The sequence below is a fragment of the Lissotriton vulgaris genome, unplaced genomic scaffold, assembly GCF_964263255.1.
Source record: "Lissotriton vulgaris unplaced genomic scaffold, aLisVul1.2 SCAFFOLD_720, whole genome shotgun sequence".
Lineage (NCBI taxonomy): Eukaryota > Metazoa > Chordata > Amphibia > Caudata > Salamandridae > Lissotriton > Lissotriton vulgaris.
In genome coordinates this window covers 59,222-86,113 of record NW_028252060.1, presented here as the reverse complement: position 1 = coordinate 86,113, position 26,892 = coordinate 59,222, and the positions used below count along the sequence as shown (strand labels likewise).

At 46.9% G+C, this 26,892-nt stretch overlaps 1 protein-coding gene across 1 annotated transcript in view; it reads right to left on the bottom strand.

Moving 5' to 3' along the window:
- The window catches only part of LOC147662686 (proprotein convertase subtilisin/kexin type 5-like), a 199,576-nt gene that overhangs the window by 125,304 nt on the left and 47,380 nt on the right, over window positions 1-26,892 (bottom strand). Inside the window, exon 4 of the mRNA XM_086950976.1 lies at window positions 17,030-17,230. Within this exon, the coding sequence (XP_086807102.1) occupies window positions 17,030-17,230 (201 nt within the window). The remainder of the gene's footprint in view (window positions 1-17,029; window positions 17,231-26,892) is intronic.

The window sequence follows — 26,892 nt, the reverse complement described above, 5'->3', positions numbered from 1 at the left end:
ATAGGGCAAACCTCAGCGAGGGGTCCATCAGACCCCCCCAGGACTCTCCACAGTGGCTAAGATCTTTTGCCAGGACATCACTATGACAGGGCAGCCCCATACCATATAAAGAAGTCTCCCTTGCATTCTGGACAATGGACGCATTTAGTTTCAGGCAAGGATCACATGAGGAGGCCGGGAGGGTCCCACGCTTGGAAAGCCCTGCACGGGTAGGCCCGCTCCCCCTCCACACTGGGGGGGGGGCAGTGTAGTCACAGCAACTCCGGCGGCGATCTCCGGGCCACACACAATCCAAGTGCAGCCTCTCATCGCTCCTGGTCTTCCGCCACCCCGGTGGTCTGGCCCAGGGGCAGAGTGTGCGTGTGCAGCTCCAGTGCCCAGAGACATGGTCAGCGGTGGGTCCCGTCTCAAAGAGGATCCTGGTGCAGACTTCCTCACTGCAGCGGACCAGGGGGAGGAGGAAAGAGGAGGCCTCACCTTGGCACGAAGTTGGCGATGTCCCGCTACCTTCTCAGCCTAGGGTGGCCGCTCCGGTTGTGTGTGCTCAGTTCGCGTCCCTCATCTCTCATTAGTCATGCGGCTTTGGATCCGCCCAAAAGGTAGGGCCGGCACCCAGCGCAGTTCAGCGCGGGGGCAACTCACCTTCTCGGAGTGGATATCTTCTGTTGTAGTTTGTCCCTGTTAGGACCAGGCGGCCATCTTGGCGGCTGGGCCCCGTCTTCTTGGAGGTCATGCAAGCCTCGTATTTCCACCTTTGCCGCTCCGCAAAGTGCTTCTTCCCTCGGGCCAGGGGTAGATTGACATGCAGCCACCGAATTTAGCTCTCAGATGTGGCTGGAAGACAGGATAGCGACCAGGATTTACTTTGGGCGGCCGGAGCTCCGGCAAAAGCGGCTAGTCAGCCATGACGATGGCCACGCCCCTCCACGGGAAGTATTGTTAAACCACCAATGAGTTCTACAAGGAGGCCTAGCGGCAAAGGAGCAGTCCATTAGAAGCACTGTAGACCTCCAAGGAGTATTATCAGGGCAAACCCATTTGAGGCACTGTTAAACTGCCAAGGAGGATGATATGGGATTTATGCAGGAGCTGCAGAGAAGTAACTCATTGGAGGAACTGTTCTGCCATGAAGATTTATTTCAATGGAGTCCGCCCTGAGGCACAGAAGATCAACTCATCGGAGGGATTGTTAAACCAGAAGGTGTTAAATAGAGTCTACCCAGGATCGACAGAGAAGCAATAGAAGATTATGTGCGGTCTATGCAGAAACCTACCCAAGAACGACATTGAAGCAACCCATTTGAGAAAATGCTAAAACCAAGAAGGAGTGTTATAGGCAGCCTTCTCAAGAGTTACTCAAGAATGGCACAGTAAACCACCAAACAAGTAATGTTTGTGTTCATCCTGGATAGTGAGGGGAGAGGTGCAGGGGTGGATTTGGGAAGGGAAGCGACAGGTGCTTTGGCCTAAGACCCTTCCCCGGCCTTCACAGGCCAAAACTTTGAAGACGCCACAGCAGGACGCCCTTAGCCTGCCACCCTGGCTAATGACCACCAAGGAGGGACTAAGGGCCAGGTTTAGAGTTTGGAGGACAAGTTACTCAGTCGCTGATTATAAGTGCATTATAGCCTATGGCATTTGACTAAGGCAGACTCTAAATCAGCCCCTAAATTATCTCTTGAGTGAGGTTACTTGACCACAAAATGGCTTTCAGGATTTTTCCCCTGGAGCAGAGGGGAAGAGGAAGGGAGAGAGCAGGAAATAGGGCTTCGAAATCCAGGAAGTAGAGTTTTTTTTTCTTGCAAAGTTCCCTTTAGAGAAAATTAACTGATGTATCCCTCTAGTTTTTATAATAACTACATCACAATGATTGTAAATATTTTCATCACACTACTTTAGTTACGCTTACAAATACTATTGTTTCATTTCTTTGGAAAATAAAAAAGTTAATATTACTCCAAAAATATCCTACCTAACAATGAGCGAAATGGCAATGTATTTTTTTTTTTTTAAAAAGGTAATAGTTAACCACTAATAATGATAAAACTATATGTTCTAAGACCTCTATGCGGTATTGTAAAAATAAATTACTTAGAAACTAAACTGGGAGACAGAACTCTGAACCTACACCTCGGGCTCGGCTTGTTCCAGAATGTTCCGAGGGCGATGAGCAATCATGTCTTCTTTGTAAAAGGGCAGTATTTCTCAGATTAGTGAAGTTTCATGACGGCTAATTACACTGAGCGCATAAACAGGCTCATTCATCAATAGTGTTTGTCCTGACAGAAGCAGGTCAGATCAGGTTTGTGGTCTGGTTCGAAGATATCGATTCCTTACTTGAAAACATAGGAATGGTAACATTTTCTGAAGACTGCCTCTGTGATCTTTAGCACCTGTCAGTGAATTGTATATTAAATAAGTGCAACTGTTTTTTTTCTTCTATGGTTTAGACATAATTATTTGTAAGTTTTCTTATTTGGATCAACCTTCTGTCTTTACTTTTTAAATCTTATAATAACAGATCGCTGCACACAAGCTATGATCTTTGTTGCTGGCAAATGTGTGTGTTTTTGCCCAGTTTCAGAGCCTGTATTTCAACATTGTAGTGTAGGTTAGCTAGAAGTGGGCAGGCCTGCACACACTAACCAAGCTAGTGCCCAAGCCTTAGCCAAGCCAGGAAATTATTTGCCACGTGCACCATGCAACAAATGACATGTGTAAATAGGATATTCTGGACAATCCAATCGAGGGTATTTCTTTACCATAGGGAAATGTTTCACTTAAGTAGATTAGATGATGTCACTGCATCGGGTGGCATTTTATAAAAGTAGTAGTTTCTAAACATAAACGTTTATGACTCCACCCCTGCCCTGACGATGAAGCTGCATAAGTCAGAGGTCATGTGCAACCTAGAAATTGCCAAGAGCGTCATTAAAGATAGATCAACAATATGGTGTTTTAAAGTGTTTTTTGACTGTAGGACTTCCCCTGGACTAATTTATTTGAAGGTGTCCTCAAATCTGTTGAAAAAGGAAAGGATAACATGGCGAAAAGTAATTGACTAGGATGACGTGATCTGGTTCAGAGGTGATGCTGGGATTTAAACCCAGGAATCCCGGTTAAACATTGTACAATTGAGCCACTGGATGGATAATCTCCTCCTCTTCTCTGTTTAGCTCCAAGTGACCATTATTTGGCCCTGATCCCGAGTCTGGTGTAGAGAAATGACCACATACATTTTTGCTCCTTTTCATTCTTAGTTGGTAGGATTTCCAACACCTGGTTTTTCCAGACGGTAATTCCAGTAGGTAAAATGAACACATGAGGCTTTGGCTGCAATAGGAACCAAGCATCGTTGCCTATTTTGTTCTGACTCGATTTGCATTTACCTCACTCTCCTTCTATTCCCTCCTATCTCCCCACCCAGAGCAGGTGGTAAATGCGTGTGTTAAACCCCATCCCCATTACATTTTGAATCTCCTCGGGTTTTACAACTAGAAAAAATTGGTCCTATGCGGTCCTTTTCCATTCAAAAGAGTTTCACTCATAAATGGACGGTACTGGGGAAGATTTAATGCAAATTTACCGTTCCTCAGTACTGTCCAACTCACAATCTACAAGGTGCTAAATTAGTTTTCTGTGTTAAGCAAAACGTCATTATTTCACATATTACATTAAATCAAGAAGACACAAGAAGACTACGAGATGAGTTAAGGGAAGGCAGCATACTCTCTTTTTATGCTGTTATCAATGGCTACCACACTGCTTAACAAAGAAACAGATTTCTGGAAGGGCTCACGAGTTCAGCAAAGGCAATGACACATAATAGCAACATGAAGGACAGCGGCCAAATGGGGGGCGTGGCTTGGACGCCGATCGGGATGGCGGCGTGAGCTCGCAGCTCCGCGCGGTATCCCGCTAATTCTCCTGTTTTCGGAACCCTAGGCGACCCGGAGACGACGCTCCTGCCCTCTGAAGTGTGAGGGGACAGCTGGGCACAATCGGAGAGTCGCTGGGGGACTGCTGGCCCCGAGGAGACCGAGTGGAAGAAGCGGCCGAGGTGTTGCCGAGGGTGCGAAGAAAATGGCGGCGAGGAGGTCGGACGGCCCCGAACTTCAGCCCTGAGCCAAGTTGTCGCCGACTGGCAAGAGATCCTGCAATCAGCTGATCGAGGCACTAGGGTCGGCGGTGCTGTGTCCTGTGACCAGGGGACGCTGCCTTGATTCGCCCGGAGCTTGGGGACCCTCGTTGGCCACCGCCCTAAGACTCATCCTTTCCCCCTCAGGCTTCCGAGGGGGGCGGCGGAACGGAGTTCGCCTCGCTGGTAGTTGCTCCTGAGAGAGTCGGTGGGGACATTGTTCTACCCGGTGCCCGGCGACTGGCACTGACCTACGGGCGCCGACAAAAAACGGGCTCCTGGACCTGTGACGCAGCACCCTGGAATGGCGGCGATCGGAGGGCCGATGGCCGAGAGACGCGCTGAGGGGGACTCGGCGACATCAACTCGGCTAGGCGAGAATCCCTCCCCGGAGCTTGACCAAGAACAGCGGCTGAACCGGCGTTTAGATGCCATACTTGATGCGATCACCTCGACTAAGGACGCATTGCACCAAGACATCGCCCAAGTGGCCACGGGCCTGGGGCTGCTACGCGCGGATCATGCGAAGCTGGCGGACAGGGTTAAGGACCATGACCAACTGTTGCTGGACCTGAAGCCATCGGTGGTGACCGCGGAGCACAGGATCACGGACATATTGGCCCGGCTGGACTCGCTGGAGCGGAGGGCGGAGGATGCCGAAGGCTGCAATAGACGGAACAACGTGCGGGTCGTAGGCCTGCCGGAACGGATTGAGGGGGAGGATGCGGTGGCCTATATGGAGAACTGGTTCCGCACTGTGGTGGCACCGGAGGGGCTCACTCCTTTTTTCACTCTGGAGCGGGCTCACCGGGTACCTGCTCGCCCGCCGGGGCTTGGCCGCCCCCCCCGACCGATGCTGGTGCGGCTCCTCCACTACAAGGACCGAGATCTCCTCATCCAGCGGGCCAGGATGTCGGGCCCTTATGAGGTGGAGAACAGTAGGGTTACGATCTTCCCGGACTACACCCAAGTGGTCCAGAAGAACAGGGCATCGTTCCTAGCAGTGAAGAAGGAGCTCAGGGAGGAAGGCATCCAGTACTCCTTGCTCTACCCGGCTAAGCTGCGGATCATACTGGATGGGTCTACGCACTTTTTCCAGACTCCGGATGAAGTTTGGCAATGGCTGGAGTCGTATAGAGCGGGGACGGACAGATCGCATAAAAGTAGACGAGACGAACCCAAGCAGCCCCGGGTGAGGCAATCGCAACGCATCAGATCCCGCAACAGGCGCCAGCGGGAGAAATGGGAGGCTCAAATGGCGGCGGAGAAGAGGGATGCACTCGCAGCGACGGCGGCCATTACAGGGTCGCAACAGAACAGTGAACGGGCAGAAACGGACTCGGGAGGGGAAGGCAGCAGGACGGGAGAGGAACTCTCAGAGGCGGAAAGCTCGAAGGGGCCGATAGTGACCCCACAGACATCGGATGGTATCTTTTGCGGCTGAGATTGGATTGGGACTAGATCGAGACTTCATGGTAGGGTGGTATCCTGCTGATGGAGGGCGGGATGCCGGGAGGGGGGGCTGTGTGCTTCGGAGGGGATGAAGGCGCGGGGCGCGGGCTCCGCTTGCTGGGATCGGCGGTGATTCACCCCCCTTGGGCCCTTAAGGCAGACTGTGGTGGAGACCACAGGGTAAGAGTGCGAGAAGTTGGTTCAAGGTTTGGATGGGGGCGGACATTGGGTTCGTGTGCTCTGTCCTGGGGAGTGGGGTTCGGGAAGTTTTTCTGTTTTGGGTATGTTCGGGGGGGCAACTGCATTGGGGGGGCTATGAACCTTCGTTATTTGATTCGGACTGTACGAAGCTGGAATGGGGACATTACCTAATTTGAAATGCCTGACGTGGAATGTCCGGGGGCTGCGAACTATGGTGAAACGTCACAAGGTCCATGCATATCTAGTACGCAGGGGGGTTCAGATTGCTATGCTCCAGGAGACTCATCTCACCAAAAAAGAGTGTGCTGCCTTGCAGAAAAGATGGCGGGCCGGGTGTTTGGCACCACTTACTCAGCGTATGCCAGGGGGGTGTTGATCTGGGTGAGGGCGGGGATACCCTTTCAAGTGCTGAATCAAGTCGTGGATCCGGATGGCCGGTTTGTGGCGGTGGAGGGGAGGTTATATGGACGGGATGTGGTTTTCTGCTGTGTGTATGCGCCGAACACTGATCAAGCTCGATACTTTGATAGCCTCTCGGGGTCTTTGGCCTCTTTCCTGGCGGGCCCGATAGTGCTAGGGGGGGACTTCAATTCGATCACGGATGTGGCTCTGGATAGGTCCCATCCCCCCCTGGTGGACTCCCCGGTGCGCAGGTTGGCCGCACACAGGAAGGACTGGCAGGATAGATGGGGGTTGCTGGATGTCTGGAGGGAGCGGCACAGGGAAGCCAGAGATTATTCCTTTTACTCCGCTCTTCATGATTTGCATGTCAGGATTGATTCGGTGCTCTGCGGTGGATCCCTAGCCCCATTGATTTCCCATGCGGAGTACTTGGCTAGAACTATCTCAGATCATAACCCCCTATTGGTACACATTCAGTGGCAGAGAGAGCGCTCAGTAATACCAACATGGCGGCTTCGGTCGGAGACGCTTGAGGATTCTGTGTTCAGCGATGCGGTTCGGCAAGGCATTGATAGCTATTTCGGAGTGAATGAGGGCACGGCCACGAGTAGGTCCACTGAATGGGATGCAATGAAAGTGGTGGTGAGAGGGGTGTGTTTGGGTAGGTTTTCGAATGCTCGCACGACTGTGTTGAATGACCTCATGAAAGCGGAAGAAAAGTTGAGGGACTTGGAGCGCCGCAGGCCGGCTAGGCCAGATTTACAGACCCAGCTATTGGAAGCGAAGGAAGTGGTCGCCACAGAGACGGAACGTTTAAGGTGCTATGACTACAGGCAGTATATCATCAGGGCGCATGCGGAAAGGGACAAGGTGGGCACCCTCTTGGCCAGACTAGCTAACCCGGAACTTAGGGGCTGCCCGATCCTCAGCATTAGTAATGCGCAGGGAGAGATGGTGTACACCCAGGCAGCGGTATTGGAATGTTTTAGGGGGTATTATGAGGAATTGTACCAGAGCCAGCTGGGAGTGGGGGTTCAGGACATTGCGGAATACCTGGGGGAGAGGCAGCTTCCGGTCCTGGATGAGGAGGACGCGAAGGAGCTGGGTAGCCCGATCACGCTCACGGAAATACGGGTGGCCATAAAACATATGGCCCGCAACAAAACGCCCGGGGTGGACGGACTGCCGATTGAATTTTATCAGCAGTATGTGGACAGCTTGGCTCCCAGGCTGCTGGTGGTGTATACGGAAGCTTTCGAGGCTGGGGCATTGCCTGGGTCCATGCGGGAGGCCTTGATTGTGCCGCTCCTAAAGCCTGGCCGGGATGCCGCGGATGTGAGGTCTTACCGCCCGCTATCCATGCTGACGGTGGATTATAAGATTCTGAGCCGAATCCTAGCCACCAGGCTGGCCCCATATATGACGGGCCTGGTACACAGGGACCAGGCCGGGTTCATACCCACGAGGAGCACGGCGCTGAACATTCGCCGCCTGGTGGGGATAATGGACGCCATCTTGGGCGGGGAGGGAGCCCCGGCGGTCCTGTCCGTGAATATCGAGAAGGCCTTTGATAGCTTGGAATGGCCGTTCCTGGATGGAGTCTTAGAGAGGTTTGGCATGGGCGAGGGGTTCCGCAGGTGGACAAGGGTCTTATATGCATCGGCGACGGCGAGAGTGCGTTTGGGCGGCCTGGTGTCTGCGGCGTACCCGGTGGGCAGGGGCACACGACAGGGATGTTCTCTGTCCCCCCTACTGTTTGCTCTGGCGATGGAACCTTTGGCGGTCCATGCGAGGTCGGGTGACAGGTACACGGGGATAGCCAGCGGCGGGCAGTGGCATTATATATCGCTATATGCGGATGACTTGCTCCTGTACCTAGCTGACACCTCGCGGGCATTGGCCGGAGCGATGGATCTGTTGTCGGAGTTCGGCCGGCTGTCGGGCCTTAAGGTCAATTGGGCGAAGACTTGCGTGTTCCCGTTGCGAGCGGGATCGCCCGACCCTGGTGGCGATTTGGGCGTGGTGTGGGAGCCATCTTGTTTCACCTATCTGGGAGTTCGCATCTACCACGCAACTGCGGACCTATTGGAGGGCAACATTGGTCGCTGTGTCCGGGCACTGAGGGGCAGCTTGTCTTTCTGGTCGACCCTCCCGCTGACGGTTCTGGGTAGGATTGCACTTTTGAAAATCGTGGCGCTCCCCCGCTTCCTCTATTATTTCTGAACGCTGCCTGTCTGGATTCCCCAGGGGGTCTTTAGAGAACTGAGATCAATGATTATTGGCTTCCTATGGGGGCATGGCCGCCGTAGAGTGGCCCTGAGCACGCTCCTTTGCCCCAAGATAGAAGGGGGCATGGTTGTGCCCGACTTCGAGCTGTATTATCTAGCGGCGCAGTTGCAGGTCCTAACACAGAACGTAGCTAGGGTGTTTCGGGGTCCAGAGGAGGACCGGGATCGGGGGATACAACGCCACGTGCTGTCCTATATTGTCATGCAACAGAGGCTTGAGTTGCGGGCCCTCACCATGGAGGAGAGGACGCTCCGGCTGTGCTGGCAGAGGAGCCTTCGAAGAGCGAAGGCGTCGCGGCCTTACGCGCCGGAGATCCCGATCGGCATGCTGACGGCCTTGCCGCATGGGGGAGATTGGTCCCCGTTGCTGGATTGGGAGGAGGCAGGACTGCAGGTAGTAGGCGACTTATATATAGACGGGGCTTTGGCACCGTTTGAAGCGCTCCGGGACCAGTTCGGGCTGCCCAATGGGGGGTTCCTCCTACACGCGGCAGTGGTAGCTGCCATACAGAAGCACTGGAAAGGGGGGCTCATGGAACCAACAACGACTATGGCGTGCCAATATGTGGTGATGGCGGCAGGCACGTTCAAAGCTGTGACGTGCCTCCATAATAGGATGCTGAATGAGGGACTGGAACCGCTCCAAGGGCTCAAGGCTAAATGGGAGGAGAGCGTGGGCCGGCCCATACCGGATACGGCATGGGGACACATCCTGCGGCGCACGTGGAAGGGCACGAGAAATGCGCGCTTTCAGCAAGTACATTTCTATGTGCTTCATAGGGCTTATTTAACTCCTGAGAAATTACAGTGGTACTTCCAGGTGCCGGATGCTCGATGCCCACGGTGTTCGTCTCTGGGAGCGGACATGGACCATTTGTTTTGGGGGTGCTCGCAGCTGGGGACCTATTGGGCGGAGGTAGGGGAACTCCTGAACGAAGTGACTGACAGGGAGGTGGAATTTGATATGGCGGCGTGCCTGCTGCTCTGGTTCCCGCACACCAAACACACCAAGGTGACGAGCAAATTCATTGATCTGGGTCAGATATTGGCGCAGAGGGAAATATCGTGGCATTGGAAGTCCAGGGGGGGACCCTGACTGCGTAGATGGAAGAATGAATTGCTGCGGTGGTCTGACTGCGAGAGTGTGCTCCGGATGAAGCAGGCTGTCAAGATGGGAAATGAGAAGGTATTGGATGCGGCGCGTGCATGGGAGCTAGTGGTGCAAGCCTTGCGTGATTCTTTGGTAGAGGACGAGGATGGTGAGAACTAAGCCGGTGGACACCGCGGGGCGAACACAGAAGTACTGTATCCCGCACTGTAGTGGATCCATCCAACTCGACAGGACGAGGCGTACACCTAGCAGTTGCCAGGGGGTGGGGGGGGCGTTGGGGGGACTGGTTCAGGGGAGTTTGGGGTGGGTCGGAAGCCATTAGATGGTAGCCCGTCTGGGTACCTTGACTCTATTAGGATGGTGGGTACTGTGTGGAGTGTGGAATGGCTGGGGGGAGCGGCCAGGCGAGACAGAACCATAGCGCCTAGGGCAGGCCCCGACATGGGCGGTACCACTGATTATTACTGGGATGGCTGACGGAAGTGTTGTTGTGGGTGGGGGGGTAAAAGCAGATACGTAAAACGACTTTTCAACCATGGTCCCTATGGGACATACACCGTGATGTTTTTCTATTGAATGAAACAATATGCCGCCCGGCCTCCGGGATGCGGGCTGAATGGCTGTGTACAATTTGGATTTCTTATTGAACGGGGGGATGTCACGAGTGAACTGGTTGACTAACTGTATCCTGTGGTTTATAACTCTGCAATAAAAATATAATTTAAAAAAAAAAAAAAAAAAAAGGACAGCGGCCAATAACAATTTCAGAAATCCTTTATAAGGCAGTCTTTTTCCACAGGGTTTTTAGTCCAGTAACACTCATCATCTCGATGCATAAGTTGTGTGAAGCACTGCAAAGTGCGACAGATATGTCTGAATTTCATAAAGGAACAAGCAGCACACACACAGCCTCCTCTGCCACCTCACATAGTTTGCCGCTTTTGGCTGGAGAGTCCCAGAGCACCTCTGGCTGAGCCTGGGCCGAACACCCAACTTCAGCCTTCAGTGGCTTTATGTAAAAAGAAACACTTCACCTCTCCACCCCCGCATTGGATTTGATTATGCGAGGGCACGTGGCTAATGATGTGCGCTAAAGACAAGCGCTTTTTTTTGGAAACAACAACGGTCCCATGCAACAAAGAATCAAGCATACTGATAAATACAGACACAGTCGATTCTGTATTGAGTGACTTGTCCAGCCGGACAGCGGTCTAGATATGTTTACTTTTAGCAAGAATACAAGGAGAATATCCTTCAACAGTTTCACGTTGTGGGGCACAAGCCTGTACCCCAATTAAACACAAACACTTTAGTACACTCAAAGTGAACAGGAAAGGGCTTTTAGGCAAAAAGCTTAAAGTGTTCTCAAAATCGTAGTATGAACAGAAATTTCAAGATGCACCTTTACATCAACAAAGTACATGATATAAACAATGTATAAGGCACATAAACTGGTCGAAAGACAAGCGCAGGAGCAAAGATGAAATTCTGTTGTGTTTATGCACAAGTGAGGCTTAGTGGGCTCAGCAGTCTGCACCTAAGCATCCTTCTCTTTATAGCTTTGAGGCAAAAACATTGAGTGAAATCTTCTTTGGGTTGAGACATTTTCTCTCAGCAGCGTCCAGCCCATATGAGGACTTCTTTTTGTAATCAGACAGGCAGACCAGCCATCGACCCATTCCCAGTGGGCACTCTCAGCAGAGAGGCAGGGGAATGAATGAGTGAATGTTAGCAAAGACGTGCACTCTTCCATGACGCTTTGGGCACTCTTAACTTCAGATGCGCAGTGTGCAAAAGCCTTTTGAGAGAGTAAACTATTGCCTTGATATTCAAATCTACCCCCGTCCTACCCCATTTATCACTTAAACTGGGAAATTTTACACATACATGCATATCAAGTTTCAATTTGGATGGCAGTTTGATTAAAAGCGAGAACAGCAGAGGTAGTGAGGGAGGGAAGGGAGAGACAAGAAGAGAAGAAATGAGAGAGGATTATTGAGAGACAAGGATGGCAGTGAGACAAATATAGAGGAGTATGAAAGAGATAGGGAAAACTCTGAAAGAGAGATCAGGGTGACGACGAGGGGACCGTCTGGAAAAGAGAGGGAGTGATGCAGATATGGTGGAATTTGGGTGGGGTCACTAGAGTTCAATACCTGGAGGAAGATAATGAATTTGCATCAGAGCCTGGAAAGGGCTCAGGCACAAAGAAAAGTACCTAACTTCCTCAGACTCTTTGCAGAAGTGAAGGCCATGAGAATTAGGACCTTAAGTAAAGGAAAATTCAGAGAAACTTCTCTAACATGTTCAAACAAAGACAACTGCAGAGCCCGTAGCATCAAAGGAAGGTACCATGGAGTAACTAAAGATCTAGAAATGGGTTGTGCAATTGACTTGCCCCTAACCAGTCACAGAGCATAAGGCTCCAAGAGCAAGATCTACAAAGCCATTTGGTGGTCACATTCGCTAAACCATAAGGTTTGTGACCACTGGATTGCTTTTTAGCATGCACTAAATCCATTATGAAAATTGTTAAGTCATTGGGTTTAAAATGCATACTTTTTCTTAGTTTGGAAGGGGCGTGTTTAGGGTGTCCCTTCCAAATTATGATTCAGAACGCTATTTATCAATGGTCAACTACTCCTCCTGTTACCTCTAGCGAGTCCCACAGAGCAGGATTGGTAAGAGGTCTCTGGAGGCCATGCCCCCTTTTTTCTCCACTCTGCGAATGGCCTGCTGGTGCACTACTGGTTGGGGAAGAAGCCCACTTTACTACTGAGGGACTTTGGAGACCAAAAAGCCCTCCTGGTACCTCCTGTAAGTCCTACACGGGGGATTCCTGAGAGCTTATTGAAGGCCCAGCCCCCTAGCTTCACCACTCTGCAAATGTGACTACTACTTAAAAAAACATCGAAATTCACTGAAAAAAACAAAGGTTACTGGGATGTTATAGTTATGAATTCGCATTTAAAGTACCTAAAAAATTCACTGAAAAAACAAAAGTTACAGGGACGTTATAGTTAGGCTCAAATTTCACTCATAGAAACCATGGAAATTCAGTTGTTATAGTTAGTGAGCTAACTATAACTTGCAACCGTGCAATGCACTGCTTCTGACCTCACTTATTATTACATCCCTCATGGCTTGGTCAATAACATCAATCATGACATCACTGATGACATTTCAAATGACAGCACTGATTTTGCAAACTGACCTATTAGTGCATTGGTCTTTTGCGAAATTCTACATTATTAGCAACAAGTTAGTACCAAATTTGCGACTATGTAATGTAATGTAATGCAGTATTTATAAAGCGCTCACTGCCACTCCGAAAGGAGCATCCTGGCGCTGACTATGCTTTGTGAATGGAAATTTTATACATCTGGCCCCATGTCTTTCAAATATAGACAGGGCTTTCTGGAAGCTCAAATCCTTGGTCTCTGAGTATTTCTGTCAGCATCTCTTGTGAATTACACTTTCCTGATTTGATATCTAGGAGTGCTCTTAAAATCTGCTCTTGTTAATAGCATCATTTAACAATCCTTCAAATCTACTATCAACTGGCATTTATTTCTCCTCAAGTCCTTTCAATTTCCATCCAATCTTTCTTTTATTTTGTTTTCCAACATCTTGTAAATTATTATTTATTACAATGGTCATATTTTTCACAATCAAATTTCATCACTCCAAACTAGCCTTTATTCTAGCTTGCAACATAAACATTCTTCTTAGCTGCTTCCTACTTTTTTAATTAAGCTTTTCTATATTAGTCTTGATCAAGCTGTTTGTGGCTTTTGATTGTCTCGATCATAATTCTTGTTTCATATCTTTCATCTGTTATTTATTTCAGCGTACTCTCTTCTGTGGCTCATACCTTTCCTCACTGCATTTACCTTTACCCTATGTGAATAGGAAATGCAGTGCTTGCAAGCCAATCATTTTGCTCGACTATCGCTCATGATGCTCGCTCTACATTTTTCTTGCCTTCTGCACAAAATACTGGTATACATTTATTTTAGATTAACTCTACACTTTAATTTCATTTCCTGATTGCTAAGATACCCATAATTGGAGATCTATGCTCTGTAGCATATAGAAACTCTGCTCTCAACTGTCAGCCCATGTATGAAATTATCACTGCACATTCGGGTACCTCCTGCTCCAATATTGCTGTTACCCATATGTCAACTAATTCTATTGTCCATTCTTATGTTCATATCATCTTTACCCTACATTTTCCATAATGGATGGATTTCTAACGCTATCAATTTCAATCTAACTTCCCTCTTTAGCCCATCTACCTGATACAACTATGGAAGATCTTCAGGCTGCCCATGTTCTGCTAATAAAATATCCAATACAAAAAAACAGAAATGCTAAACAACAGTTAGTTTAATTTAGGGTGACTTAGAAACATATCTATAAAACCCCCTCAATCCATTTGAACCTGGGAATCAATTCAGTGTACGATAACCCAAAATCATTCTGAGTAAAATAGAACATTAAAACCATTAAAGTGGGGTGAAGGGATCCTCCTTTTGCCAAGTTTCAACCTCCTCCCTCCCAGTCACCATTTACATGGCAAAGGCAGTGATACCACCTATCAGCTGGCAGTATCCCCACAGCTACTCCTCATGTGAGCCCACTAAATACCCACCATGTAAGAATCAGGCGGCGGTAATAGCTGTCAGATATTCACATGACCTGGTATGGGGAGAAAATAGCAATGGTGTGGGGTTGATGTCCACCAGCTGTGCCTTGGAGGTAACCCCTCCTTCTCACCCTATCCAGGGTGAAGGAAATCTCAAGGAATTCACTGACAGCTGACTCCACATGACAGCTGGGGTATCTGTGGGAATTTCATGAGTCCGTGGAGGCAACAGACAGGATCCTGTCAATCCTGCACCTCATGGTCCTAGAATTACATCCTGGGTGTGCATTAAAAGGTATGCGTAGTGGAAGTTACTTTGACTCCCCTTTTGTTGGATGATGCTTGCACATCCTATGAAAGGAAATCCTAAAGAGTACCATGGTACCTTGCATCTCCCCATGCTGGAGACTCATCTTGTTTCACAGACCCTGGTGCCTCCACCAGGATTTTGCTGTTCAGCCCTCATGGCCATCAGGTGGAACAAGGACATAAATAAGGTGATATATGCATTGGCATGTGGATGTGATCCAACACCCCGCCATTTTCCCACTACAGTTCCAGCGCTCCAATAGTTGGGGGCAATCATTGCGTTGGCCATAAACGCATAATGATGGAGAGCAGGCAAGGACAAGGCCTGGACTTTGACAGTTTCAGGTCTGAATTCATTAAAACTTTTGCATTCAAAAGTGCAATGTAATATCGCAAAAAATGAAATTTATGGTTGCACCTTGCAGCTCCTGATGTAGGATTTGTTGAATTTTCTGACATCAAATTCTACTTACTGCTGACAGTCGTTTTGCAGCAAGACGTTTAGTAAAGAGGTAAAGAAATTGACGTTACCAAGGAGGGCAAGTGAGAACGTTGGTAAAGCATTTGTGGATAGTCAGACTTTTACTAATGCGAGTTCTCGCCATATATGCACACAAAACTGTAGTGCTGAGAAAAGAAGAGTGCAAAATGGTGGGAAAGTGCTAAAGGGATTAGCATTTTTTCAGAGGGCTTAAGAGAAGAGTTTTTTCAGCATACAGACATAGATAATGGGACAAAGAAAAATAAGGCAATACTCTACAGTGTCCGCGCTGAAGACAATATGGAGGAGTACGTTTAGGGAAGTAGGAGCGTGCCTGTGAATGTCTGACGTGAAGTTTTTCAAAACATACTACTTGGTATTCAGTTAATCTTCAAGTCTGTGCACATCACAGGTACAAATCTATAATGTGTAGGTACCCTCTTTCTTCCCTTTAGAAATGTTAGTAGTAATTTGACCTGTCACTAGAAAAGGTGAAGAATGATTACTGCATTCTCTTGCAATACCCCTTCTACCGTCGTGCCAGTTCTTGACAAAAATGGTAAAGATTAAATTGGGAAAAGAAGTTCCTACTAGCAGAAATTGTTTGTTAAATAACAACACGTTTTGGCTGAAAAGTTTTGTGAAATCCTGAAGATTACAGCTACAAAATGTAGTCTCAGATTTCCAAAGAGTTTGCGTTACTTCGTTAACCCCTTGGGCGCGGCCGCGATTCTGCGCCTGGGCGGCGTTTTCCGTAGTGGACGGGTTCATGACGGCCCCCAGCCGTCATCAGCACACGCCCACCGCGGTGCATGACGGACGGGGGCTGTCATCAGCACCCAAGGGGTTAATGCAACCCGATGCTAAGTCTCATGCTAGTATTTACAAACCAGTGCAAATTACAATTTGCATTGGTTTATAATCCAAAGTAGCGCAATGCGCTGCCACACGTTACTTTGCTTTTTATGAGTGGTGCATGCCCCTTTCTGTGAAACCTCCCATGAGTTTTTACACAAATATCTAGCTACAAAGGTTCGTAGAAAGGCATTTACTCCGAAATCCTGCACATAATGAGGTGAATTGTTTTCCTTTCTTCTCGTTTTTTCCTCCTTGTATGTGTAGTGCATTCTTCAGCACACATAAAAATAGGACAATTTCTTAAAGCCTATTTTTTTCTGAAAGGGACCCCTTCCTGCACAAAACCTGAGTGCAATGCAGACACCCTTACATTATTATGCAAGCATGCCTGTGTTGGCGCATGGCAGCAACAAGTGCATCAGTGCAGGGAGAGATTGGGACTGCACCACTTCTAAGTAGATATGGCACCGTTATGTTCTCTCCTACTCATGCTGCGTTGAGTGAACTCTTTGTAAGTATGCCCCGTAGCCTTTTGTCTCTGCAGTATGCTGATTATGCGTATGCATGTATATGCGTGAAATGTGTAATGTGTAATGGTAGTGTGCGTGGCACATGTGGGTGGAGAGTAAGTGCAACTAGAGTTAGAGTGTGGAGGGGATGTTTGAATGATTGTCAGTTGCAGTTCTGGATCTGCAGGCAGATGGGACAGCTAAAGGTTGCTCCCTACCTTTGCTCCATCTGATGAAAATAATGGTTATGAAGTCACAGAACTTGTTTTGAATTTCTTCCTTCTGCACACCTAACCTCACCTTAGAATTTAAGAACTTCTGCTTTCACTCCCACAGCTAGAGGACACATGAATGCAGACACAATTTCTGTGAGGCTTAAAAATCACAGACAGCAGAAATCGTCAAATAGAAGCAGTGGTAAAAAGGAGTTATGAACTCAAGAGAAAAAGATGGATATTCATTCGAGTCCAAAGTGTAACCAGAGGAATAGGACTTGGTAGGGTACCAGCATTCGTAAATCTGAATAGGTTGATACAAAGGTGACAACGTAGTGCTGGGCAGAAGATGTTCAAAGACATGAACCTTGGTCAGGTGTCCCCTAAAACTTGGGGAAGGACAGCAAAACCTACCGTTCCAGTACTTTCCCTCTATCACTGCCTTGCTCGGATCTATGCATTTTCCGTCCTGGAAAAGCAAAGAGCCTCTGCATCTGGTGCATTCATGGAAGTTGGGCCCAGTGCATGTATCGCAGGTCCTGTGGCACAAGTCGCACTCCCCTTCATCCTCGTCACGGTAGTAACCAGACCCGCAGTCACTCACACACTGGCCATCTGCAATAAAACACAGGAAAAGAGGTCACTAACAGGGAAGTAACCCTGAAAACCTTTAATGAAGTATTAAACATTCAATGGACTTTGCACAGTGAGATCTCTACGCTTATTTTCTTCTGTTTCAGAGCACGCGTTTCATCAGGTTGTAGGCAATTGCTTAAAAGTGATCTAACCTTCTGTCATTTGGTAGTGTGTATAATCGTCTACCAAAGCAGGTTTGAACCATAATATTGCGTATTTTGAGACATTTTCAATAAGAGAGGCCAGTGGCGTAGGTAGACCTTTTACCACCAGTGACAGCTACTGCGTTTGCCACCACGCAGCGGACGGATGTAGAAGCGGGGGTGGGTGCTGGCGATTCCTGTGTTTGCTGCTCTCCGATTGCAACAGGTAAGAGCTGGGTGTGGGGGGGGTAGGGGGGGGGAGGACCCCACCTTGCTACACCACTTTAATCGTCAAACACAATCAAACGCTGAAAGTTCACCTTATTATAGTTGTGCCTTCCAAGCTGACACTTAAAAGAAGTGGTTCTGCAGAGCAGAGCTTCTGTCTTCATGGACTTTATGGGTGTGATCTACTCTGCCAACACTGCCCAGCACCACTGTCATCTTCCACAAGTTAGAGAGCATCTTTACTGATGCCAGTACCTCTGACCAGATTCCATCCTAGCCCAGCAGCTACTGAAGCTACTAGGGGGTTAACAGCTCCCCAGCAATCCCATTACACCAGGCACCTCCATCTTTCATTTTACTTTGGGGCTAGTCCATACTGCATGTTGAGTGAAAACGCCATTTTGTATTCAGGTCACAGATTCCCTGTGTTTTGCCACTGCCTGCATCTACTTTAAAAGTAGCAGCAAAGCAGTGTATAGCATGCAAAAACAGTATGATTGTGACACTGGGCTGTGAAGATTGGGGCTTGGGCTTTACCCTTTACTGAACCCACTGTGAGTACTTTGAAATATTCCATCATTCACTATCTTTCGTACTTCACCTCTCTTGTTCCATTGAACTGTTGCCTGCCTATATGAGTGATGTGCGTCTCCACATGTGCTCTTAACAGGCATGTGCCCAAACCTGCACCCCTGAACTCTTGTGTACCTATACCATGCCTCTACTCCTGAACATGTGTGTGTTTAGAACCCTGAACCCGTGAACTGCTACATAGATTGTGTTTATACCCTGAACCCTTGAACTATTATAAAGTCTGTGATATTACCTTGAACCTTTGAACTATTATGCAGTGTCTGCTGTGAGCTTAACTCTGCTTTATATTCCTCTTGACACTCTTCACCTCTAGACACTGGGGTTACATGTAATCTCTGTGATATGTTCGAGTTCTACACATGCTCTTTCAAGCTTTGAGCATGTGTAATTTGAACAAAGAACCTTTACATCTAATGAAATATGGAAAGCTACTTACTTTTTATTGACATGTTTGTCACTGTTGCCATCTATCTTTTTTACCTAATTTCTTAGAACCTCAGGGGCTTATTTAGAGTTTGACAGAGGTGGTACCCCTATGCAATGGGGATCCTTACATATGATGACAATGGAACCTGCTCCGGCTCCATCACTGACCTACACCTCCGATTGCACGATGAATCACAGAACGTCGGATATTAGCCATCCAACCGCCCTTTCAATTTAGAGTGGGCAATAGGATGGCTTTCGTTTTGGTGTCTCTCACCGCCAGGTAAGACCTTGCGGTGAAGGACAGTCAAAAATAAACATTGACCACCACACCTTGGGAGGAATCTCCTATGGTGTGGATGTCATTAGTTTTCATGTTCCCTAAACAAACTTCCACTTTGGGAGTTTGTATTTGAAAAATGAAAAACTGTGTACAAGTATGATAGGCACTGTCTTGGTTGACAAAGCCATCCATCAAGCTTTTACAACATTGACAGGAACCACTGTTACAGCGGTTCATGTCAGAGCTAAGAGTTGTCTGCTGGGAGGGTGGAAAACTCAAGATTTGGCAGGCAGAGGTTCCTCAGGATGGTTGTGACAAATGCCTCCACTATCCCAACCAAATACCCTTCTTCTGCCAAAGTCTAAACCAGTGTCATATATATATATATATATATATAGCAGTTATAAATGTTCCATTGTCTCTAGTCCATTTTGTTCTCTTTTTCTTTTGTCTCTGAGGAAGGAGGACAAAGTATGACTGATGTCTGATTCATTACCCGAATGCAAATTAATGTCACTCAGAAATGTATTTGTGGTTGAATTAATTAGTCGGTTGGTCAAATGTTCTTTCCCCTGCCCTGTGTGACAGATAATATTGAATATGAATCTGGAAGAGTGTGAGGGTGAGTTCACCCTACAGACAGGAACTAGGCTTTGAAAGGAAGAGAACATTTAATTGGGATTTTTTGTGCATAGTTGTTAAATGGAGTGAACTAGTAGAGTTGTTGGGGAGATCCATAACAGTCTGCCTGGCATCATTATAACATATATCTGTACCAATCCGGCTGTCTAGGCCAAGTGAATCTACCTTTTCAGCCAGTTGAACATGTTATGTTAATGTTATGTTAATAGCACTTATAGAGCGCGCGATTACCCTTGGGTGTCCTGGCGCTAAGCACTGGGCCTCCTGAAAACCAGCTGGGGTGTCACTATGAGAAAAGCCACGTCTTCAGGCTCTTCCGAAACGAGAGAAGATTTGGAGCATTTTTGAGAACCAATGGAAGCTCGTTCCAGGCTCTCGAAGCGCAGTAGATAAAACTCCTACCTCCCCAGTTTACTTTTTTCATCCTGGGAATTTGCGTTAATTTGGCACTGGCAGATCTCAGTGTCCTCCTGGGCACATACCATTGGAACTTTTGCCTGAGAAATTCTGGACCAGTACCATTGATAGCCTTAAAGACTATACAAAGAGCTTTAAAGCAAGATCTTTTTTTTATAGGTAGCCAGTGTAGCTTCCTGAGCTCGCCTTTGACAGAGGCAAATTTAGAGGTACCAGACAACAGCCTGGCTGCTGCGTTCTGGACTAACTGAAGTCTATACATCTGACGTTCTTGCAGATTCAGGTATAGACTATTACAGTAGTCCAACCGCGAGGTTATCAGAGCCATGACCACTGTCTTAAAATTGCTTTCTGTCAGGAAGAACTTTATTTTCCTTATGATTCTAAGAATCATAAAACAGGCTGAGGTCACCAGGCTAATTTGTTCCCCCATGAAAAGTCTATCATCCACAACTACCCCAAGTTTTAAGCCTTCTTGGTGGGTATAGGACAGGGACCCAATTCCTCTGGCCACCATTCTGGTGTCCACACCAGAGGATTGTTTACCAAACTTTAACACTTCGGTCTTATTTGAGTTAAGTTTCAAACAGTTAGAGGACATCCAGCAGGATACAGCACTCATGCACTCATGGAAACGCTCCCTAGTCTCTTTCTCACCTCCCTTGCTTATTGACAACACAATTTGTGTGTCGCCAGCGTAGGAGGTGAGCTGGAAGCCAAAGGATCTGATTGCTCCCGCTAGAGGTGCCACATATATATTGAAAAGTGTAGGGCTCAAAGAAGAGCCCTGTGGCACCCGCACAGGAGTGTAAATGGCTTAGATGAATTGACATCCAGATTTACTGTTTGGGACCTGTCAGCTAGAAAAGATTGTATGAGTTTCCACGCCAGTCCTTGCACACCAATCCCAGATAACCGGTCCATTAAAAGTTTATGATGGACCGTGTCAAAGGCCGCTGACAGGTCTAATAGGATCAGAACGGTACTACCTCCTCCATTTACGGCTTCTCTGTTTTAGCTTTATTGTTCAGTTAATTAAAACCATAACAAATGTCCTTTACAGTAAGCAACCAATATTAAAAAAAGAAATAGGTCTCATAAAGGAAATAAATAAAGTTCTTCAAGATATAATCTTAATGATAATTATTCCAACGGTTAAAAAATGCAATTTAAAAGAAAAAAATTTGAAATAAAGGAAAAGTCTTAATAAATCTTAAAATGGTGAATAGCTTTCAATAATTTTTCAAAGGCCATCAAGTACTTTATCATCTTGCAGTTGATTATAGGGGCTGTTGAGTCCAAACCACCAATAACAGCAGTCCTACAGGTGCGTAGATTCTTGGCCCGAAAAATATTCTTTAAGAAAAGTGTTCGCTCCTGATTCAGCTTCTTGCAGTGGCATATAATATGAATTAAGTCTTCTTTTGTGTTGCCACAGAGGCGACAGACAACTTTTTCAGTATGTTTCCAGGCAGGTTCATCGGCCAAAGTTGGATATTTGCCGAATCTCAGAGCCATCAGCCTTTTTTTGATGAAAACAGAATAAGTTGTGTCTAAATAGGCATCCGGGGTAAGTATTTTGTAACTGTTGATCACCGTCCATGAATGGGAGCGGTCTTAAAAAATGTCTTTGTCTGTAATCAACGAATGAAATGTGGCCGCCTTATTTAATGCCTGTTTAAAAGAGATAAATGGCAAGTTTTTGTCCCACAAATTTGCAGTGCATGTTTGCTCCAAAGCGCAAGTCAAGTATTTGTTAGCTTCTGAGTTTTTTGTGTTTCCAGGTCCTGCCATAAAAATCTGTTAAGATTATTTTCAGTGGCGTTCTGCTTAATTCGGTAAGACACCTTGATGCATGTATAGAATCTTCCCAGTGCTTCATTCATTCGGCCAAATTCTAGGCGCATCTGCACTGGTGAGGCTGAGCTAGGAAGTTGAAGAACCTTTTTACAGATTTTTGTAATTAGGTTGTTTAAAATAGTAGCATCCTTACCCTGCATTGCTACACTAGCATATGCTAAGGTGGGAAGTACTTTGCTAGCAATCACTGTCAGTAGTGGTTTGAACGAGGGGCCTTCCAATTTTTTTGACAGAGTGCTAAGAGCAAATATTAAAGCTCCTGCTCTTTGCATCAGATAATTTTTTTGATCTTTTAGGGTAAGCTTGTCGTCGATGTAATATCCCAGGTATTTATAACTTGATACCCTTTCCAACTGTTTGCCTTCCAGCATGATGTTAAGATGTGCTGATCGTCGGTTGGTGATTAACATTGTTTTTGTTTTGGATAGGTTGAGAGCAAGGTTGTTTGCAGACATGAATTCTGACAGTTCTGTTAGTAGTCTGGACAAGCCTACTTTAGTTAAGCTCATAAGCACGATGTCGTCGGCATATGCCAGGTGAGTGAGTTGAAAGTTACCTAGTTTCGGCGAGTGAGCATTGCAGTTGTTTAATTTACCTGAGAGGTCTGAGATAAATTGAATAATTGTGGAGCCAGGACACAACCCTGTTTTAAGCCGGTTGTTGTAAAAACATTTCTCTGATTTCCTCCGTAGACTTCAACAGGGCCAGCTCAGTGCTGTGGTCGGCCCTGAACCCATATTGTGAGGGGTCCAGAGAGTTGTTACGATGGAGAAAAGCACTGAGTTGGGTAGCAGGTCACATTAAAGGTGTAGATGTGGAGATGTCAGCGTAATGTAGAGGCATCTGTTTCCTTAAGCAGTGTAGCAATTGAAACTTGATTGAGATAGATGAGATCTTCAAGATGTGCCCAGGGCCTGTAAAATAAATACTACTAGTGGGCCTGCAGCACTTCTTGACCCATCCACTTTAGTAGTCGTCTATCCATAGCTCAGACCTGCCATTGCAGAGCCTATAAGTGTAGTTTACTCTGCCACTTCGACCTGGCAAGATAGACGTCTTTCCTGGCCTAAACATTCCCTTTTAATGCATATGGTTCACCCCTAAGGTAGGCCATGTCTAACCCACAGGGCAGGGTGCAATGTATTTAAAGGAAAGTACAAGTACTTTTAAGTTTAACATGTTTTGGTAGTGAAAAACTCCCAAATTCGTTTTCACTATTACAAGGCCTATCTCTCACATAACCTGACATTGGGATTACCTTATTACATCTTTTAAGTGTAATTCCTAACCGTGAAAAGATAGACTTTCAAATTTGGTGAAATTGGACTCACAATTTAATATCACAACTTATGGTGGAGTTGGATATTAAATTACAGTTTGGCAAATGCCACTTTTAGAAAGTACAAAGGGGTAATGGAATGCACACCTGCTTTTCAATGATAATTTAAGTTAATCCTAACATCCTCCAAGAGTGCGTGCTTACTGGAATTGTGCTTGCCTCGTGGCACATGGATAGTACATCAAAGTGAAAGGGGCAACATTTCTGCCCCATAACCAGTCGCACAGCTAAATGCGCAAATATACACTATTTTCAGTTAATCCGTTTTTCAATAAATTCGTCAATGCTTATATTCAAGTTCCTTTTTTGAAGCTCAACTCCACTTCATCCACACGTGAAGTATCATGCAATTTTCCAAGTTTCAAGTGTTGATGATGTGACCATCCGGACCTCTATCAAAAACACGACAGATGCATAATTCATCCATGGCATATTCTTTATTTCACTTTTAGAAGTTGGCATTAACATACTTTCGCCATTTGGTACCTGCTGCCTGTCTCTGTTCAGTCAGGGTTGGGTGACAGTTGGGCTTTGTGTATTCCCTCTAGAAAGCCATACACACACAGGGAGCTTAAGGGTGTCCTGATGGACCTTCCTGTGAGATGGGAGGGACGAGCTAGCACAGCCTCACACTTATATCTGAATAGGCTGTGTCTTATCAACACACAAAGGGCTGTATAACCCCCTGTGGTGAGTCTGGAGTCAGGGCAGGAAGGGAGGACCTCTGTGCACTTCTCAGCTTTATTTGAAGTCTCCCTCACTTCAAAGGCACAACTGGGTATAAGTACTGGACCCCGGACACCATGAGTTTAGTGCACTTCTGCATCTGTGAAGACTCTTCCGGGGACAATTGTAGTACTGCTGAAAGGACTGCCACTCTTCTGGACTGCTGCTTTGCCAGACTCTCTTGCCTTCCTGAGCTTCCCTGCTGCCTTCGGTTTTCCTGCCTGGGTGAGACAGACTGAACCTGCTTCACTTCAGCCCAGAGTGACAACAAGGGCTTGCTGGCTTGCCTCCTGTTTCAAGTCTCAGGGACATAAAAGACTTCAGCTTATCCTGCTTCAGCAACTGGACTTTGCTTTCTAAATGCTAAATCCTAAATCCGGTATTTGTAAAGCACAAACTACTCACTCACCCTTGTGGGTCTCAAGGCGCTGGGGGCCGTCGTGGAAATTGAGGGCCATATGTAGGTAGCCTAATACCGGTCAGTAACGGCCGAAAATCAGTAAATTTCCCATTACCGACCAGTATTTAGCTTTTTCTAATGTAGGTGGCTGGATTTAAGGATTCGGTAATTTAACCGCTTGCGGGCGGCAGGAATTCCAGCCCTGTGCTGGACATTCCAATCGCGGGCTTGGTCGTGACGGAACCATTCCGTCATCAGCACAGCCCAACCGTGACTCATGACGGAATGGTTCCGTCACAAGCATGAAAGGGTTTTAGGAATCGGTAAATTACCGAATCCTTAAAATACAGAATCGGTAAATTACAGAATCCTTACATCCTATGTAGGGAGCACTCAAGTGAGTGCATTTTTGATTTAAGGATTCGTTATTTACCACCAACTACAAGTTGGTGGTAAATATTGAATACCTTTAAAAAAGCAATATTGTGCTTTTTTTAAAGGGCCATGTGGCAGACATACATGCCCTTAGGGCATGTATGTGCGCCACATGTGCACACATGCACGATTCAGGGGTGCAACAGGGTGTCAATGTGACACCCTGCCACCCTTGAATATGCTCCCCCTATTACCGATTCGGTATTTTCCGAATCAGTAATAGTGAATGGCTTCCCATTCATTCCTATGAGCCTCCAGGCCCATAGGAATGAATGGGAAGGTATTCCTTATTACAGATTCGGTAAATACCGAATCGGTAATAACGAATATTACCGAATCAGTAAAAATTACCGATTTTTTACCTACATACTATTTACCGATTCTTAAATACCGAATCAGTAAAATTCGGTATTTAGGAATCGGTAAATAGAAATTACCTACATATGGCCCTAAGTGAGATATTGGCCAGAGTCACATGGTGCTGAGCTGATCTACCACCGGAGCCGGGGATCAAACCGTGAACCCTGTGCCCCGAAGTCAGCTGCCCTGGCCGCTGCATCACACCTCTCCTCTTGCTGCAAGTCTTGCACTGCAAAGTGATGCCAACCCAGACCTTGGCTCTTGGAAGTGGGTATAAAGTGCTGCTTTAACCAGAACACACACATCCTCATCGGAACCGGCGCATCTTCACCTTTGCGTGAGTTGGAACCAGCTTGTTGTTGCATGGAGCGGATCCTGTGCATCGCCTTTGGGAACAAACAGTGCATTGCCTTCAGAATTAATGAATTGTCAATTGCGGGAGCAGTAGCCACACATCACTTTCGGACCAGTGGGTCGCATTCGGAACTGACGCATCGCCGCAGTAGCGTGGAGAAAATGGATGCATCTCGTCATAATTTGCCTATTGGTGTGGGTGCTTCTACCCCATTTTATTCCTAATGGGCAAATGAAAGGCAACTGACAATTCCCTGGGAGTTGGGAAGGAGCCTAAATTGGCCAGAAGCCACAGGGCCGAGAACTGTGCACTGCAAGCCATAGATGATTTAAGGGTGGAGGTGGAAGACATTCTCAATAGAAAAAGAAACATACCTGCAATGCTAGCACCTAGAGCCACTAAATCTAAGATTACTTAGTTCTATAAGGGGAAGGGGAAACCAAATAGTGCTCATTCCAGTGTTAAAAATTACCCTACGACTCATTTACACTATAGGAAAGAGGCACAGCCTTTGGATCCCAACACCTTGATTTCTACCCAGATACTCCTAGATAACAGTGGTTCACTTTTGGATGTGTTGCTAACTAATCTTTTATCTTGTTCATCTTTGTCATGCCCAGCTATTTGCAATACCCCATTCACTGATGCAAACAGACCTAAGGACCGGCCTGTAATTGGCCTAGACATTAATTCTGCCAATACTGTTTGTCTGGTGATATCGAAGCCATTGTAGAGAAACTGAGGTCTGGATTTAATATCGTTACAGATGCTGTCTTTTCATTAAACACAAGAGTGATGGATTGTCTTGAATCGAATAATAGACTAATGGAGAATCTTTTAGAAAGTGACTCCCGTAATCATTGGGCATGTGCAAATAACCAGCCTAAACATATCCCCATCTCTGTTAGTTCTGGCGTGTCATTAAAGGGAAGTCATACTAAGAGGAATAACTTACCCCCTTTACTCCTATGGCACCTGTATAAATAACTCTAAGGCTGGAAATTATGATAGAGACCCTTCCAACATCCCTCAGATCCAGGATATAGACATGCCCCATCTACATTCAAGAGTGCTTAAACTGAGACTTCATCTGAGGCGGGCTCTGGTGGACTTGCACCCAAGGCTGATCCATTAGATCTTTCCCTTGATTGCACACCCTATGTGGGGTAGATGAGCCACCACTTAACTCAAATGTTAGTGAAGGGTTCTCACAGTTAAAGAACAAAGTAACCCATTGGCTCTCTAGGAGGGCAGGGGCTTTTGCAAACATCCATACACAAATTAAAATGGTACGGAGGGTGGGTTGAGTTGGACATGACACCAAATTGTTCCACAGTGATTGCATTGTGGTGAACTTTAGCAATAGCTGAATCGCTGGTAGAATCTTAGCCTCTTTCCAGGGGACAGAAGGCTCCTCTATGGGAATTGGGCTG